The 18,307-nt window shown below is 41.2% G+C and overlaps 1 protein-coding gene across 1 annotated transcript in view; it reads right to left on the reverse strand.

The window, feature by feature from the left end:
* Positions 1-9,390: 9,390 nt before the first annotated feature.
* The window catches only part of LOC119735819, a 28,345-nt gene continuing 19,428 nt past the window's right edge, over positions 9,391-18,307 (reverse strand). The window contains exon 18 of the mRNA XM_038209756.1: positions 9,391-9,664. Within this exon, the coding sequence (XP_038065684.1) occupies positions 9,391-9,664 (274 nt within the window). The remainder of the gene's footprint in view (positions 9,665-18,307) is intronic.

Here is an 18,307-nt window from a genome sequence, read left to right on the forward strand (position 1 = left end):
ACAAGCCAAGGTAAACCTAATAACTGGCCCAGAGTGCACATGTTCTATTCAGCTGATTCACTCATATCTTGCATCTGGTCTTAACAATGGGCTGGATTTTAGTCCATCATTGGTGTAATCCTGTTCGGGTAATCCTGTACAATAGCAATGCCAAGCTCACCATTGACAGTCAGTGAGTAAATCAGTGAGATAGGTACAAAGAGGACACTAGGCTGGCCCTCTGGGACCAGCACAAACATTAATTTGTGGGTTCAAATCCCACCCAAGGCCCCGACAGTTCATTTTTATAGACTACAACAACATATCAAACTTACAACCTGCAAGTTACAAAATGAACAAAGTTTACACCATGTCAATTTCTTGCTGATAAAATTTCCATCTTCTATGCATTAACCCTAACTCCCTATAATGATTTACTAGGAACCATACCCATCCTGGCAAATGGCAACACCATATGGGAAACTGTGCACACATATTTCTGACTTTGATTCTGGATGTGTGCCAACCCAATGTAAAAGACTGTTAGCTTAGGGGTACTGTACCCATCCTGACAGATTCCAACAAAACATGCCGTTGGGGATTGATGGGTTGAGTTATGCAAGGTTAATAAAAGAAAAAAAGTCAAAAAAGGACATTCTTTCTTTGTGTTAAAAGGCATTCCTTCAAACCGCAAACACGATTGTACCAGTAGTTTTGATAAATTGCCTTAAATGTCGCACTTTGATACTCTCGACATACCTGTCTTTAACTTTGAAATGATAACAATGAATGGGTAAAAAGTCTAGACGTGCTACCTGAGTTCTACCCCTGCAACATAAATAAAAAGCAATGGGCAAATATTCTCAGAATCCATCATCAACAGCCACTTGAACCTTGCTGGAATGAACATGCATCATACTCTAAACAGATTTTTTTTGTCCAGCCATGAGAATTGCATGCAGCATTTCTATTTTAAGAGATTCAATAGTTTGTTGTTTCGTTGACAAGCGTGCGGTATAACAAGTTAGTCTGGATAGGATAGAGGCATGCCGTTCCAATACATTTTTCGATGACAGCTTTATACCATTGTTTGCCTGCGAAGAGTTTGTATTTGATTAGTGATTCCATTCATGTCACTGTCACCAAACCTTCAACTTAGTTCCAGTTTTGACATAATATTGACAATCGTTTGGACATATTTCCTGAACTACTTGAAGATAACACCACATGTAAATAGGGAGGCTATATGGCCATACTAGGCTAATATTTTGAATGTCTAAGATTAGAAATGCTGATGGTTGAATTGGTGACAAATTTGACAAGTTTACTTTTGGGCAGTTTTAAATCCCCCCCCCCCCCCCCCTTTTATTGATCATTTCTTGAATTTTATCATCTTCAACATTCTTGATATAGGCCTACAGATCATGGGAAGGAGTAAGGGGGGGGGGGGGACAGTTTAAATGACTGCAAATGTACGCTTTTACATCTAGTTATACTGTGAAAGTTATGATTGAAACTTTTATCACAGTTAATAGTGTCTTTTGTTTCAGATTTCTTCGACATCCTATAACAGTTTTAGCAATTTGTTGGAGTATAGTTATGAGGTATAGTAAAACAAATACAACATGTTTTTGTGGGGAAATAGTGAAAACAAATAACCCCTCGGTGTTGGATGATTGGAGATACCGGAAGTCCCAATCATCCAACACCTCGGGGTCATTAGTTTTCACTATTTCCCGACAAACCATGTTGTATAATACTAGGACACTCCTCAATACAGTGTGCAATGAGTGCCTGGGAATCAAGTTCAACCGTCACATCAGTCTCAACCATCTGTGATACATTCTATTGACCTATCTACTTGTACCTAATGTAGAAAAACTTGGCCAATTTTCGCAGTTCTTTTTCAGTCTCGAGTCATACTTTTCCATGAGGTGTTTGAACCCTGGCCCACCAGGGAGTCTGAAGGTTAATACCCCATACTCAACAGCACCAATCAAGTGAATCATATACCTGAGCCGGGCAAACCTTCACAACCAAATCAAAGCGACCGGGTCGACCATTACAGAGGTTTCCAGATTCCGGGCATCAACTTTGTCGGCGACTTTTCTTTTCTCCCAATTTAAAAGAAAAAGAAAGCGTCCCATCACCTGTCCTGTCTTCACTTTCTTTCCGAACAAAACATCCATAATCTATCCAGAGAATGGCACAATACGGCGACTGACAAGACCTCTTGGATCTTTTTGTCCGACTGTTTTGTCCGGCACTAACGTCTTCTATTATTTGACGTCAACTACTTGAGATGGATTAAGCTCTGCTAGGAGACATATCGGAAGAGCACCACAAAGCATCTTGGGTAGCTCGCAGGTGACTGGCCTTTTGGTCTTTTATGGACGGGACAATTTGTGGTTTTCCCCTGCCTTGAGTCTGTGGATAACTAAGGACCGGTGACGTCAAAACAGAGTCCTTTATCACTTGCCGACTACTGCTAATTATACGGAGCATGGGTTGAGACTTTTTGACCATTAGATCAATTAGGAATTAGGGTTGATATGGGTACTGTACATGTATGTAAACTGGAGATTCTTGTGCAAAATTTTAAAGTTTAGTATGAGGGATATCAGGCAAAAAACAGTACCAGTTGATATACATGTACCGGTACCAGTAAATTTAATATGATTGGTTTTCCTTTTTTGTTTAGTTGTAGTAGCAACTGTCATCTTTTCAGCAGATGCACAACAATTTTGGAAATTGAAGGGAGTCAGGTTGGCGTAACGGTACTTTCCTCGCCTTCCACCGCTGTGACCCGGGTTCGAATCCCGCCTTGGCCAATATGTGGATTGGGTTTTCATTCCCTGCCCGATTCCGTGGGTTTTCCTCAGAATATTCCTCTGGGCTTTTCCTCCCACCTTTAAAACTGTAATTTCTTCTCACTGTCTTCTCTCTACAGGTTTTTTTCAGGCTTTCGAGCTACAGTGCCTACAGGGCACTTTTGAGATAAAATAAAAAAATATAGATAAATATAAAACACTGATATGTTCGGGTAAGAACTGAAAGCAGTTGAAGCTGTGCCTTGATGGCACGTTTCATTTTCAACAGCAAAACCAATCAACTACCTTATCCTTCACTACAAAAGTCTCACACAAAAATTAATAACACACACTACACCTCTGTTCACTTTTCATTAATATTTATTTCTGACCAAAGTTTTTATGACAAAAATGTTTTCCTTTAAATTAAACATAAGATAAACTTACTATCGGTATGTAGAGTAAATATTAAATTCTGGCCTTTAATTAGTCTGTTAACATGCACCGGTGCATCTTTCAACAGAAAAATGTTTCAATATTTTTTTCATCTTACCTTTTTAGATATGATTGGTCATTTCAATCCACAACCTGTGCTCATCTTGAGTGCTTGTTGTCCAGTCCTGGAAAGGAAATACAAACCAATCAATGCTGGCTATTATTGCAATCTTGTAACCTATCGCATTCAGGGCAAATTGATAAACACTAACGGTTCAATGGTTGCAACACCTCACTGGCAATCTGGTCATTAGGTGGTTGTTGGCACGAAATCTACCCCAGTTGTTTGTCATTTTAACATTTAACAAATTAGGTTTTGCCCTTCACCGGACGTATAAACACTGTGTACTCAGTGTGTTACCTCCCGAGTGAAAGTTGGAAAAAATCACTCGGGTGGGACTCGAACCCACGACCTCCTGCTTATACATCTGTGAAGGGCAAAACCTAATTTGATTTACATCACCCCCGACGCAAATAATCCATCTTATGAAGATTTAACAAGTTTTTACGTGGTTCAGACACACTGTATTGAGCATGCAGCTGACAGACAGCAGACAGATTATCATTAACTTCCAAAATCCCGGGAAAACCAAAATTTAACAACTCATCTCATTTCTACAAATTTTAATTCATATTTCATGACCCACTTTTCAATTTTTTTCCTAGGTCCAAGGGGAAAAATATCATATTTCGGTACAAACCCCAAGCGCAAAACCGCCAAACAAAGGAGTGGTGAATGAATCAATAATATCCCGGCCCAAGAAATTGCCACGGGGGTCATTTTGTGATTATTACCAGATTAAAAGCTACAATTACCAGCCCCCAAAACACTGACAGCTCACGACTGGGCCCCTGAGGGCCCCAGCTCAGCCTGTCTGATTATTCATCAAATAAACTCAATATTTTTGCCTTTGAAGAGCTGTGAAAAAAAAAAATTGAAGAGAGACAGAATGTTTTGCGGTTGGTGTGTGTGATAAGCATGGCGAGGCAGGATTTTGTTGTGGTTGGAAATGGTGTGTGTAACTGGTGCTATGAGGGTACACAACTTGGCAGGTATTTAATTGAATGGATTGTGGATCAGGCTTATTTGGGTTTGACTTTGAGGTACAGCAGGAGGTCCAAGGTTCAATTCCCACACAAGTCACTTGAGATTGACTAAATTATTGTTCTCCTTTTACAAGGTCTATTCTGGGTTGATTAAAACACACTTCCTTTTTCTTTTGCTGAATTGAATTAGGAACATTTCAAATGTAAACTTAAAGCTATAGTCCATCATTTGCAACCATCCGAAAAAGTAACTGGCGTATTATCGTTGAAAAACATACTTGGTTGAAAGATAGTAGGTGGACTAAACTCCCTGTGAAATTAATCTTTCTGGCAAGCTGTCATTTTGAAGTAATCAACAAAAGAAGGCCTTTCCAACGGTGCGTCTTAAGCACCGTAGGAAAATTTAAGTTAGTAGTTCGTTTTGTTATTCAGCGCAGCGCGCGCAAGCATTGGCACAACGCACAGGCGCACGCGGTTGCTATAATTCGTCGAATCAGTGCGCGACATCGCGTATAGCTGCAATTCAAAACAATTCAAAACATGATTCAGCAACTTTTGATTTGAAATTGAGATCCTAGAATGCTGTTATCTCGGAATATACAGCTGAAGCTGAGCTGAAACTTCATCAGGTTAGTTGTTCAGTATCCTTCATTAGATTTTGAACACTTTTGTTGCTTCAAACGAACAAAATGCACAAATTACAAATGATGGACTATATCTTTAAGTCATTCCTACTTACAAGTTACATTATGTACTTAATTCACTACGATACTTATAGTTAAGCTGTGTTACGTAGTTGTACTGGTAACTGTTCTTATCTGTTCTTATCAGCGCTCCCATTGAAAGTATGGTACAAGCCCCCACCCCCACTCCCCCTATTGATTTTACGGAGGCCAAATGTCTGGAGAAATAAAAGCTGTCTACATTTCAGCATTGATTTGCTGATGACCCCCCCCCCCCCCCCTGCAGAAATTCCCGGATCCGCCCCTGCTCCGCCCTTCTTTTTCTCCTTTTCTACTTCCACAATCATTAAACCAAGGTACACTTACTGTTAATGAATTTCTAAAATTACTGTTCAAAGCTAAAGAAATGCCACAACTAATGGAAACAAATAACCCACAAGTGTGAAAACTCAGGCTCTGGTTCATTGTCAACAAAAGTAGGGGTGATGAGTGAAAGTCACTTACAGTAAAACTGCAAATATTTCAGAAACCGGAAGAAAAACATGGTCGTTAAGTTATTGTCCCCTTTTTTTATTGGGTGTCAAATGATAGGACGTGTTAAAATGTCAATTAAATGGTGTATGGCTTTGAACATGGAGTTGGAACTGGAGATTGTGGGCAACCTGCAAGCTTTTTCACCTTGACAATTTGTTTTTAATTCTGCTGTAGGTTTTGGAATCTATATTTTCAACATTTTATGAGTTGCCCTTTTGAGGGTTGGGCAACAGTAGTTCTGGGAGAAGGTGTAACTTGCAAAAGAAGCTTTCAAAACTAAGGCAATAAATGTGTGCTTAGCTGGTTTTAAAAACACTTTAGACCGGTAGGGGTCTGGATGGGTGATAATTACCCAAAGGCGAGGATTAGCCCAGCCGAAGGCGAGGGTGATTATCAGCATCCAGACTCCAACCCGTCTTAAACGTAGTGTTTAATACTGGCCAAGCACATATTTATAAATTTCCATTCACAAATTTATACCTTTTTCGGTCAAAAAATCTGTTTGGTCCAAAAGTCAAAATAAGTCAAAAATTATATATTTCCAATGATTTTGTCCAACAATTTTACTTCATGTTTTTTTAAACACCCCTCTAGCTATATTATGGAATTTCCCTGTCGCAAAAAGTGGTAAACAACTCAATAAATGGATTTTGGCGCGTGCCGCGTACTGTGCGATGTCACGGTGGCGCAGAACGCAGCTGTGTTGGTGTAGTTTGAATTTAGGACTACGCAATACTAAGTCGCTGGTAGTATTGCGCATGCCTATGTGAGGATTGCGAACATTCAACCAATAAAACGGTAAATCGGATTTCATAGGAGTCCAAATTTCATGTGACACTGAAAAAGTGTTTCAGACCTGCCAGCCGGTCTTTATCATCCGTTTAAGACCGGGCATGTGACGGGCTCTCGACCAATAGGAGTGGGTAAAATGTCTTAGCCTATTATTCACATAGATTCAAAACTAGTAAAATTTGCCATCTACAAGAAAGGGTGCAAAGTTTCAGATTTGACAGGGAAGTGAACTTTAAAAAATTAAAATGCCAGCTTAACTTGAATTGGTTCTAGATTCTACGAAATGTGTGAATACAGACCTGTTCCTACTGTGATATTTTATTTCAGTGCACCATGGTGACTACAAAGTGAACATAAAATCAGGCATTTACAAGATTACACAGTGTTTGCACTTTCAAGGGTTCCAACTCTTTAATTTGAAGCTCAAACTTTTCTGGGCTCATCGCTGCCTGGGGCCGTCAAGGAGGTTCTCCATTGTGTTACCCCAACAATCCAACACAAACCTCAAAATAAGATTCATTTTGGCTGGGGCTATAGACACAGCATAAAAGGCTTGGATTTGACGCTATTGTGGCCGACCGGAGCTTTTACTTAACAATAATTAGCGGGTTGAATCGGCGGCGGGGGAAAACTGATTTGGGGAAGCGGTGCCGTCTTTTGGACTGGTTGCGGTCAGTCAGGCGGTCAATGGACTTTGTAAAGTTGGATGACAGAAGAGGGAAATGCACACGCATCAAGGTCAGAACAGAACCATAGAGGATTACTACAGAGGCAAAATTTATCAAAGCAAGTCAACTGTTCCAGAAAAGTAGAGAAGACGACATTGTATATATGCCACTTATTTTTAGTATGTTCATTTACAAGTATTATCATAGAGGAAGGGACAAACATGCTTTTGCATAATAGACTGAGGAAATTTATTGTTTTGTGGAGGGAGTTGGTGGAGTAGACAGAATCAGTTGTGGGGGGGGGGGGCATCAGTATAATATGGGGGGGGGGCACTAAGGGCAGACCCACAACAATAATTTCACCAAGACATTTCCTTGGCAAGCAGCAAATTTCATTTTTATGAAAGGACATGTGCCCCCCCCCCCCACACCATTGCTTTAGGGGAGTAAATCACTATTAGAACAGCTGAAAACTGCACATTTCAGCTGGTAGGTTTTATGACAATAACCATGCACCTGCAAAAAAACAACAATGAGGACTTAAAGAAAAAAACCAAAGCAAACAAAAAAAGGGAGCGAGCTTTGAGACATTGAGCAGACACATTAATGGCTATTTGCACAAGGCACACCTTCCAATCTCACAGTCACGTTGGGGACATGAACCCATTGACATGGGTATGAGGTTGAAACATTTGCCGACCAACTCCAAGCACCACAGGAGAGACCATGTCGAGGAAAGCCTTCCCGTTGAATGTGACATCTCTAGCTCTCCCTCCCCAGCGCTGCCGCTCGGCTCAACCCTCGCGACCCCGACAAAATGAGAGGTCACTGAGACAGCCAGAAACTAACCAGTCGCTGGGGCTTGTCGGGAAATGCCTGCAAGGCACCCGAGAAGTACTGCTGCATTATTTCACCAAACACTCGCGGTAATTAATAACTCATACACAAATTGATTCAAGATTACAGAAATGTCCCAACCCATCCATCTCCGAGCTGCCAGAACCGAGTATAGAAACCATGCACAAGCCCACTCCTAACAATACCAAATGAGTGATTGATTTGATATAACCCCCCCCCCCCAACAAACCACTTAATTTCAATCACTTCAACAAACAGATTAGCTATATGTTGATATGACCTTTTTTTTTCTTTATAAGAATTCATGCTACTTATGAAACGGAATGATTTCCATCATTGTTGACACCGGTCCACCGGAACTCTAGGGCTGTTTGTTTGGTCATTTTGCTCTCAGTTACTGTCCCGCAGTATTAGGAAAAATTTGACGCTAATGAAAAGTGAATATACTGCTGCAAGTTCTATTGTATGCTAAAGAACTAACTGGCAGGTTTATTAGAACAAGCTGGCAAGTGGTATTGAGACCTGTACATTTACAGTAAACTCATAACGTGGGGTTCAGAAAATGACGAGAACTTCTTGCCCTGCCTAAAAAAAAGAAGGGATTGCATCGTGCCTGGGCAGAGAATTGCTTCACACATAAGATGGGAACACAATGCAACTTGTTGGTCAGAAATTTTCCCTCTGAATGAAGAAAACAGAAAAACCACAGCCACAGTTCCTATTGAAACACAGCTTTTGGAGTTTAGACTGTGAAGCTGTTTTATGTCAAATGTACAAGGAGCAACACAAGGAATTGAGAGTGTTTGCCTGTATTAACCTTTCATAGGAAACTATACTGACCACTTAAATGTAAGAGCTCTCACTATAATTTAAACCCCAATTTTATTGTTAGCTTAAAGGAGCTATTTCAAGTAAGACTGGGCATTTGGGATCGACAACCCGTTTACCATGAAATGATAATAGTTGGAAATTTGCTGTTCTCATGTAATTACCACAACAGAAATGTTGGGATACACATTTTTTTTGTCCTAAAAAAATGAGCCGTTTGAGCAGTAGTCGTCATGCCAGCCATACCGGTACATGGTTCTTTTCAAAATGTTCTTCAATGTACATGTATTGTGGGGTGCTAGGATGTGTATTATTATCTGAAGCTAGCCTGGGATCAGATATCTAACTGTGAATTTCATGGTGAATTATGCAATGCCAGTCTTTTGTTGACAATCTCGCTCAACAATTTGACACCTGAAATAGACAAGGCCAAAACGCCGCATCAGATGGAAACAACAGGGTTGTCCAACATTTTCTCTGTAAATGTAAAACATTTCCTGTGACCTAACCCTTTGAAATAAGGTTAGCACACAATCTAAAACATGAAATTTGTGCCAAATCTGGCTGATGGTGTGTGCAATGTGTCTTTAAGAATTAACCCCAAATTAAGATTCAATTTCAACCAGCTGCTTCTACGCAGCATCTTCTGTCCGGGGCCTATGACCATCATCTGCCTGTACTTTGATGGATCTATCCTCACTGCCAGCTCTGCTCCATCCCGCACAAGGAAACAGCCTCAAGACACAAACCATTTCCTTCCCCCAAAAAGTGTGTGTCCCGCTCAGGGAATTGGGAAGGTGAATTGCTTGGCAATGCTAGCTCAACTTCCATAAAAGGAGCGTTGGACTCTTGGATCACCAGCAGCTGGTTAACTGCACTTTGTAAATTCTGGGATGAAGTTCCATTTATTATGACAGATTTCCTGATGAGGGGGAAACATGGATTCTGGATGCTGGACGCCTGATCGGAACTTACCAAAAATCATGGAAAGAATCTGGGATGGCATTGTTAAACGACAGTTTCTTTGTAATAATTCAGTGGGAATTCTTTTCTTCGTCTTCTACCTCTATGACCTGGGTTCAAGTCCAACTTTGGATCATATGGACTGGGTTTTTCCATTCCTACAGGATTCTGTGCTTTTATCAGGGAACCCTACCTAAAACTCTCAGCATTTTGGTATCATTCTACATGTACATGTAAGAGACCATATCTCAGGTGGAATGTGGTCTTACACCAACTTCTCTAGCTTAGGTTTCCTTGGCCTTATGATTTCAGGTGCCCAAAGCACTTTGGAGGATGCCTGGATTTCAGGACAAAAGTAATAAAAAGTCTTGTACAAAATACATGCCTTTCCAAGATGACTCTCTTGTTGTCTGATGGACTCCGAGCACAAACAGTACGAGCCCCAGTGGGAGGGAAGAACTGCATGCACATGGTTCGCATGGGTACGGTGAGAAACTTGTCGGCACGGCTTATTTTATTCAGAGTTTGCGCAAACCAGTTGTGTCTTCACCGTAAGTTTCGAGCGCCAACAGCAATAAGCCCTTTTCACACTAGAGCCTCTCAACCCGGGTTGAACTCAACCCTAGGCGAACCCAGTGCCACCCCGGGTTGAGTTTTTCATTTTTCAACCCCACGTTCAACCCTGCATCGTTTCACACTTGTTTCGAGCGAACCTCGCTTATTTCGCTCGGTTGCTTCTGTTATAAAACCTGCATGGCAAGAGTTTCAACCCCAACCCGGGGCGACATCAATCTCTGGGTTGACGCAGGGTTGGCGCAGGGTTGAAATTTTCAAGTGTGAAACGCCGCATGTTTGCTATCCTGCGTCGATCCACATCAACCCCAAAATTTGTCTAGTGTGAAAAGGCCTAATTACATTCAAACCTCCATTCCATTGGTCTCCCCCAACTCTCCCTTTAATCATTGAGGGGGCACTTGCGCACAAAGTCCATTTTAATGAACAAGAACGAAAATGAAGTATTCTGGCATGTGCTGAATGCTGTTTGCTGAATTTGTATTTAACCAGAGTCTTTCTCTCATTACCAATTAAGGTTTGACTGCAAATGTTAATTCCAGCTAGTGGAACTTTCAAAATTGAAATCTGTGTTGTCATGTAAGGTCCAGGAATCACACAGTGCATAAAAAAATCTTCAGTGAGAATTTTTTTTTTACAAACTGGGATACCTGTCAATGGATTTAAAAGGTGCACGATTTGGACTTGACCTTAGCAAAGTGTGACTCCGAATTAGCACTAAGGCCGTAAAAATCATTAATATAATACAAAGAGCCTACAGGTATGCTGTGAAGGTTACGGGGGAGAATTATAAAGAGTGGCGGGTGAAGGAAAAGTGAGGTGGCGTGCTGGTAAGGCTGTAGAGAATGCCTGCCATGTGATGAAAGACCACGCGAGACAGGTGCTTTGACCACAAATCACTGGGTGCAGGGCAGCCAATTTGGCCCCATAATGAATTGACTAATTGCAGCGAGCCTTCTGAGGTCCATACCCTCACACACAGGTGATCAATGCTGAGAGTGGCTCAAATGGGCAGTGGATGTGTTGAGGTAAAAGGTAACAATCTCCACAACCACGGCAGCATTGCTCAAGGGCTGTGCCCAATACACTCGAATATCCCATCAATCAATGTTATTTTTTTTCTTGATTCGAATAATCGAATAATGTGAGCGGTATCGAGAAGATGATGAAAAGCATCCATGATGTTCTTTTAATCATATAAGTTGCGTGGTTTTATCGTTTGTCAGATGCCATTCTTTTGTCAAAAGCAACTTTTGCGCATGATTTGAGAGTTTCAATGAGAAATATCAACTCAAATTTCATCTTTAAAATCCGTCAAATATCAGCCACGATTCCACTACCTCTTCTTTTTAATATTTTAATTATTCATACGATGGAATATTGCATCGGGGTGATGTAAATTCAATATTAGGTTTTGCCCTTCACTGACGTATATTAACACTGTATACTCAGTGTGTTAACCCCCCCCCCCCCCCCCCCCCGAAAAAAATCACTCAGGTGGACTCGACCCTAATACCTCCTGCTTTCTATTCTAGTGAAGACGTCCTACCACTCGACCACCGAGCTTGCGGGTTTGGTTGGCTGGCTCGAATCTGATGTAGCAGCGCGCACCGCAATGACTTTTAATTTTAATTAGTTCTTTGTAAACTCTTGACAAGCGGAGGCACACGCAAATCCCGATCAGCGGAATATTCCAATATTCAATCAGGTCCAAGTTAAAATTGTTCAATACTAACTTAGTTAAAAATGCACAGGCCCAACTTTGCTCAGCTTTTGGTTGAGCTTATGATTCACTTCTCTCCTGATCAATCTATTAACTGATTGGCTAATAAAACCAAGAGGGTTAATAATGTAGATCATGATGGAAGTTTATACACCTTGAAAAAAATCTCCCTCTTTTTTTTGATGTTGGGAAATGTTGAAGAGGTTTGGGTGATTGAGTCGATGAAAGTTAGGAGGTGAAAGGGGGGGGGGGGAAGAGGGCTTTCCTTCAAGGACAAGGAATGTGTCCAGCCAGAAATAGAGGTGTTAACTGCCTGAACATTAATTGATTTTATTTGGGACTTTACTGAGGGCCAATGCTGGACCTGAGTCTGAAATGATCAAGATAAGGGTGTCATATGGCCCTGGGTGGCTGGCCCACCATGAGAGCTCAATCTGCTCAGCCTTGAAGCAGCTTTATGAAGAAATCAGTATAAAGAGGAAGATGTGGGTGCCTGAATGGTGGCCTGACAAAACCCAGCCATAAATTGATTCCCCAAAAGTCTTTATGATGTGTTAATGTGCCCCCTTCCTCCCCTCAGAACAGTTATAGTGTATTAGATGAATTGGCAGCTCAGTGTAATAGAGTGATACCAAATTAGACGTACCTGTAGCTTCACAAAAAATGTGTACATGCACACTTTCATTAATAACCCTCCCCCAACAATGAACTTTTGTATTTGACTACAGAACATGGTCACCACACCAACAAATCGTGATGAGGCCCATATGGTTACCGGACCTACCGGTACCTGGATTTTTCTAGGGACCAAATTGCCGACCTTTGGCCAAAAAATTAAAATAAATTCTATTAATTTTTGAAAATAAAAAAGTCTGCTATGAGAGTGACAAGGAAAATTATTCTCCTACCTACCAACATGTATATACTATGCCAGGATAATTTTTTTTAGCATTAAAGTAATGAACACACAATTTTTTAGACCTCAAGTCTTTTCCTTTAGAAGCACTGAGATGCCACATGCAACCCTGCCAAATCTAGCTTCCTTCATAAGGTCACCTCTTTAATAATTTACATGTAGCTGTGCTACCCATTGTACATGTAATTTTTACTAGGCCCTGGATTCCTTCGTCAGTTCACACCCTTTTTTGTCGTTTCAAACTTTAAGGTTTCACTTCCATTTGCTGCCACAGAGCCTGTTGCCAAGAGGGCTTCTCTTCTTTCTCTTCTTTAGAGAGCAAAGGCTTTTATTGGCTTTGTCAAAAGAAAGAAAGCGAACACAGGCAAGGATTAGTATTTTCCGTAATGAGTTGTATTATCATCCTCAAGTCAAGCCGGAGAGAGAGAGAAGCGATATCGTCCCAAAACTAATCCCGTGTCGCTGCGAGCGACGATATAAACCCTTGTGGTAACCACATAATGCCCAGAGAGGTAGCCAAAACATTGGGCCAGAATTGGCATTGTCGCACCCCATTGTGAAAATATCCACTTTATTTGATTGGAAAACACTGCAATAGTATTACACAAGCACAACAAAAGCGGGGGAGAAAGAAGAAAGAAATGCTGTGGACGGTGGGAAATGTCGTTAACCAGGAATCACATAGTAAAGGCAGTTTGGAGAACCATTTTATGGCAAGACAAGGAAACAATTAAACAAATTCAAATGAAGTTGTAACTGAAGTAACCCCCGAGTTCAGTCACCATATTCCTGTATTGGTACACACACACTCAAAAAAAGATGCAAAGAATGTCAGGGTATTAAAAATGAGACAACTTAATGACCCGATAAACTAAGCCATAACGGGCAGAGATTCCAAATTCCAAAGGGCAGGTTTGGAAAATTGGCCACTTGAGAAGAGGTCCCAGTCAACATAAGAAAAAAAAAACACGACATGCAAAAGCGTACCAAAAGCCTACTGTACATGACCTTTATGCTACCTGCACCATGGATGAAATGGCATTGAATGGTGCCATATTCGAACCAGGTGTCGTCGCTTGTCAGGTGATGGAGCCACTATAGAGCTGTCTTGGTGCGTTATGGGTAACCCGAGGACGTTGACATTGGACATGGCTCTCTCCAGACTGATAGAAATAAGGGCTTTAATGGAATGAGTTACTGGTGATGGGTTAGTGGTGGCCCTGCAGCATGGTTAAAAAACCACAAAATCCTCCACTTTAAGCCACTGCCAACCAGATATCCAGGCCTACGTGTTAATTTGGGGACCACTCTTTTCAAAGAGGCTGGGTCTTAAGTTGAGTGGACGTGTACCGTCCAGTTTTAGAAAACTATCATCAAAGTGATTTTTTTGCGAGTGGCATTGCTGAGCCTCGCAGAGGGCAATAACTTACAGATGTGTCAGAACAAATTACACCCCACATTGGACTGAAGACCAGCAGTATAGCAATTTTGGCTAAATTTCACTCGTTCAAAAGTGTTTCAAGCTTTTAAGAAGTTTTGAGATGGGTGGGATGGTGGTTGGGGAAGGGGATAAAGCCTGAATTTTTAAAGGGGAAGGCCCTTAGAAGGTATAGGCCTACAGTCATGCACTTTGTACGAAGTCATGAGCATTTTTGTATTCACACTTTAAATAAAATTTCCATATGTAATTAAGGAGGATTCCTTTTTTTTTTGGAGGGGGGAATTAAGAGTTGCAACTTGATCCAGAGACAAATTAAGAGCAAATTCATTAATTAGCTTTTAATGCAGACTGGAGGAAAAGAAAATCATTCATTTTGTATCATACATGTAGATATTTTTTTTATAGGATATACGCCAAATTTAAGAACTTTTGCAGACTTCCCATGTTTGTGATTACATGTAATACCCTCTATCAAATATGTCTCTCCCCACCCCCCCCCCCCCCCCCCCAATTCCTGGAGACCATTTTTTTTAAGCAAAAGATCATCATTGAAACATCATTTTCAAGTTTGGAGTCATTATTCTGAGCTATAGAATCAAATGTAGGCTACAGTAGGGATGACAAAAGTGTGGGTGGGAGGGGGGGGGTTTACAAATGATATGATAGTCCCACTTAAAAAAGTATGGGGGGGGGGGAATAAGGGGGGAGGAACCCCCCCCCCCAGCAATATCAACAATATTTGAAAGTGAAATCTCATCACAATAGTAATTGGGCATCCTGGGAATATAGAGAGGCAAGCATCCACTTGAGGAATCGCATACCCTGGGGTGGTGTCCCAAAGACATAGCAAATTGCAAAAGTTGCAACAAAAATCTCTCCGCCAATTTGTATCCAGATTGAGGCAGGGACCCCAGGATGCTGAGCCCAGACTTGGCACAGTCACACAGCAACGGTTATAACAGTCCAATAAATAGGTGGTGTGCATGGAGTTAAGGTAAACACCATCTTTAGCCTCCCACAATATTTGCACAAGCCATTTCAATTAGACAGCCATATACCGGTACCAGGGCCTAGCCCCAAACCTATTAGGAGAAAACGGGAGCGGTTGGTGGGCCCGGGCTGCAGGGCACTCCCTAGCCATGTGATCAGGACGGGGTGCCCTGGGTGGAGGGTCTAGAGAGGGTGCAAATCATTATACAGGCTGGCCTGCAGTGCTGGGTCCTAGCTCTATGGCTAGACTAGCTTCATGCTCTGAGATGTAGGTACACACATGTATGGTGATGGACTCTGGACATACATGTAATAAGTACCCCATCAATGGTCAAAACGAGAGATTGAAGGACACGATTGAAGGACATACCGGTAGTTTACCCTTGGGAGGTACATTTTCATTTGAAGATGCCATGGTTTGAGCAAATTCAAATTGAGTATAATGGTTCGACATGTTCTGTATCACTTCATACTGTACGATACAAACAGTGAGCACTACATAGGAGACTACATAGTACGGTACCATCGACTGCCCCTGCACAAAGTCCATTGAAAATAATAATAATAAATTAAAATTTATATTGCGCGGTCTACATAAAAATGATCGAACACGCATTACATAAAATACCACGGAAATTACATTAAAAAAACAAGAAATAAAATCAGTTACAACTTATGTTAAAAGAGGGGTAAACTACTGGAAAATATGTCAAGACAATAAAAAATTGAAAGCCACAATTCCTTTCAAGGGTGGAAACGGAACTAAAAAAAGATTCATACTATGCCCTGCCCTTTAACACATCCCTCTATGTACATCCACTGGACTGCTACCCTACATTTACACAGTGGCATAACTGGGAGGGGGGGGGCATATCCCCCCCCCAAGCAGACGTCCGTACTCTCTCTTTCCCTCCCCCCCCCCCCCCATTGGCTGCCCCATAATAAAACCTTGAATTGCACTAACACAAAATATCAGTTGCCTTCAGTGTCCCCCTTGTAAAGTTGGTGCACCCCCAGGTGCCCCCTGGAAGTTAAACCCTACTGTAGTTTCGCCCCTGCATGTACATCTGGTCCGGCTGAACCATTCGAAACCTTCAAAAAATGACTGAATCCCACAAAGTCTTACAGGTAGGTCAACATCTTGAACAGAACCTAGACATCTCTGAAACTAGAGCCAGGAATGGAATCAAGGGACTTGAGACAAGTTTATCCTCAACTTTTAGCTATCAATTTTCCAGAATCTGTCAGATATGGGCAAATTGCGTCAAGCAAGGGGTTCGGTTAAACAGTGGGTGGTGTGCTTTGGTTGCTGCACTGGGGTTGGCCACTGAGTGGTTAGATGGCACGAACTGAACAGCGGTTCCTCGAATGGCCGGAGTGCATGTAAAACAACTTTTATTTTAAGTTTTGTTGAAAAATATTATATTTTAATCACGGATCAGTTGTACTGAAGTGTCCAAGACTAGGGGGAAATCAGATACATGTACATGTACGTACAACCAACACACAGAACCAACAGAAAGAGAAACATCTTGAGACAAGGAGGGCTAACAGGTTGTCACATATCATGTGTCTTTAAAGAAAACTACCCCTACATTTGTACAATGTTTGTAAGAGCAAAAGCGCATTTTTTTTTTTTGCACAAATACATCCCAATACTAATTTCAACCTAGCTTCAGCTTTACTCAAGAAAGCCTTTGTACTAAAAATGCAGAGGCGGGCTGAAGTAAATTAGAGTTCAATTCATCTCAGACTTGTGATAAATCTCCTTTTTGAATCTCTGAAAGTATATATGACGGTTAAACACGTATTTCGACATTAAAGGGAATGTACAACATTTACTTTTGCTGCAATTTTCAGAAATAAATGGATTTGGAGGATTAGTATGTTATAGCAAATATTGTTGAACTGACTTGCTTCACGTTTTGAGTTCGGAGATGCTGGGAAATCCAAGAAAACCAACTATGTTCTTGTAGTCTGGTTCCCTAACCCCGCTTAAGATGAAACAGAGCAATTTATAGACTTTGGGGAATTGTAAAGTCAGAAAATCTGTCCAGCAGGCTTGTACCCCTTCACAGGTGTTATCAATTGCAAAGAAAACGCGGAATAACTAAAATAATGTGAAAAATTAGGAACAGTTTAAAAAAAAAAAAAAAGCCAGTTTTCGGCCGACCAGCGTTGGAAAAATACAAGTTTCATAAAAATGTCAGCACACCAGGAGCCACAATTTTATAGGATACTTTAGACTGTCATTCTCTAACAATCCAGTAAGATATTTAGGGATAATTTGATCATTTTGTTTTTTGATGTTTGCAAATGTTGTATATCCCTTTAAAAGGGTGTACAAATACGTACATATTTTTGCAACTGGTAGGGCCTACTTATTCACACATAGCCTAGAAAAGGCTAATACGTTTAAAATCTTAGGATAGCTTAAGTTACCTATACTTTAAACCAATAAAATTCCAATCTTTTTAAAATCCATCTGGTGCTTGGCAAGGTGTCAACTTTAAGGGGCTCCAAATGCAAACCAATGAGGTTAATTTGGCCGGCAAATTGTTTTACGTGCGCTAACCAGACAGGCTCCGCTGCTCATAGGCCGGCATTAACCTCTTATATGATAGGTTAACACCGGCCTCCGGTCACGGTGGCTCTGGTAGCGCAGGTGGTCAATTAGAGAGGCTGGGTATGCTGGGTACCAGGCGAGTTATTAGGGATACGGTATGGTGCAAAGGCAGTGGGAGAGGGGTACAGACAGCAACTCCCATTCGTGGGAGGGGTTCTAGCTGGAGGGGCCCATTTCATTGGAAGTGCTTAGCAAACGATTATTGAGCTTACCATTTGTCGTTGCTGAGGCCATTGCATTTGATAGCATTCTTTTTACTGTAATGTAAGGCCAAAGCCAACTCGACAGTTCAAGTACTTCATGTGGATTGCCTTTGTGGCTAGAAGTGCCACTCTGTAAGAAGTACTGGTAAGCACACACTTAAAGAGTTGTTGGCTTCTA

Source organism: Patiria miniata, unplaced genomic scaffold, assembly GCF_015706575.1.
Source record: "Patiria miniata isolate m_02_andy unplaced genomic scaffold, ASM1570657v1 HiC_scaffold_29, whole genome shotgun sequence".
In the NCBI taxonomy this organism is placed as follows: Eukaryota; Metazoa; Echinodermata; class Asteroidea; order Valvatida; family Asterinidae; genus Patiria; species Patiria miniata.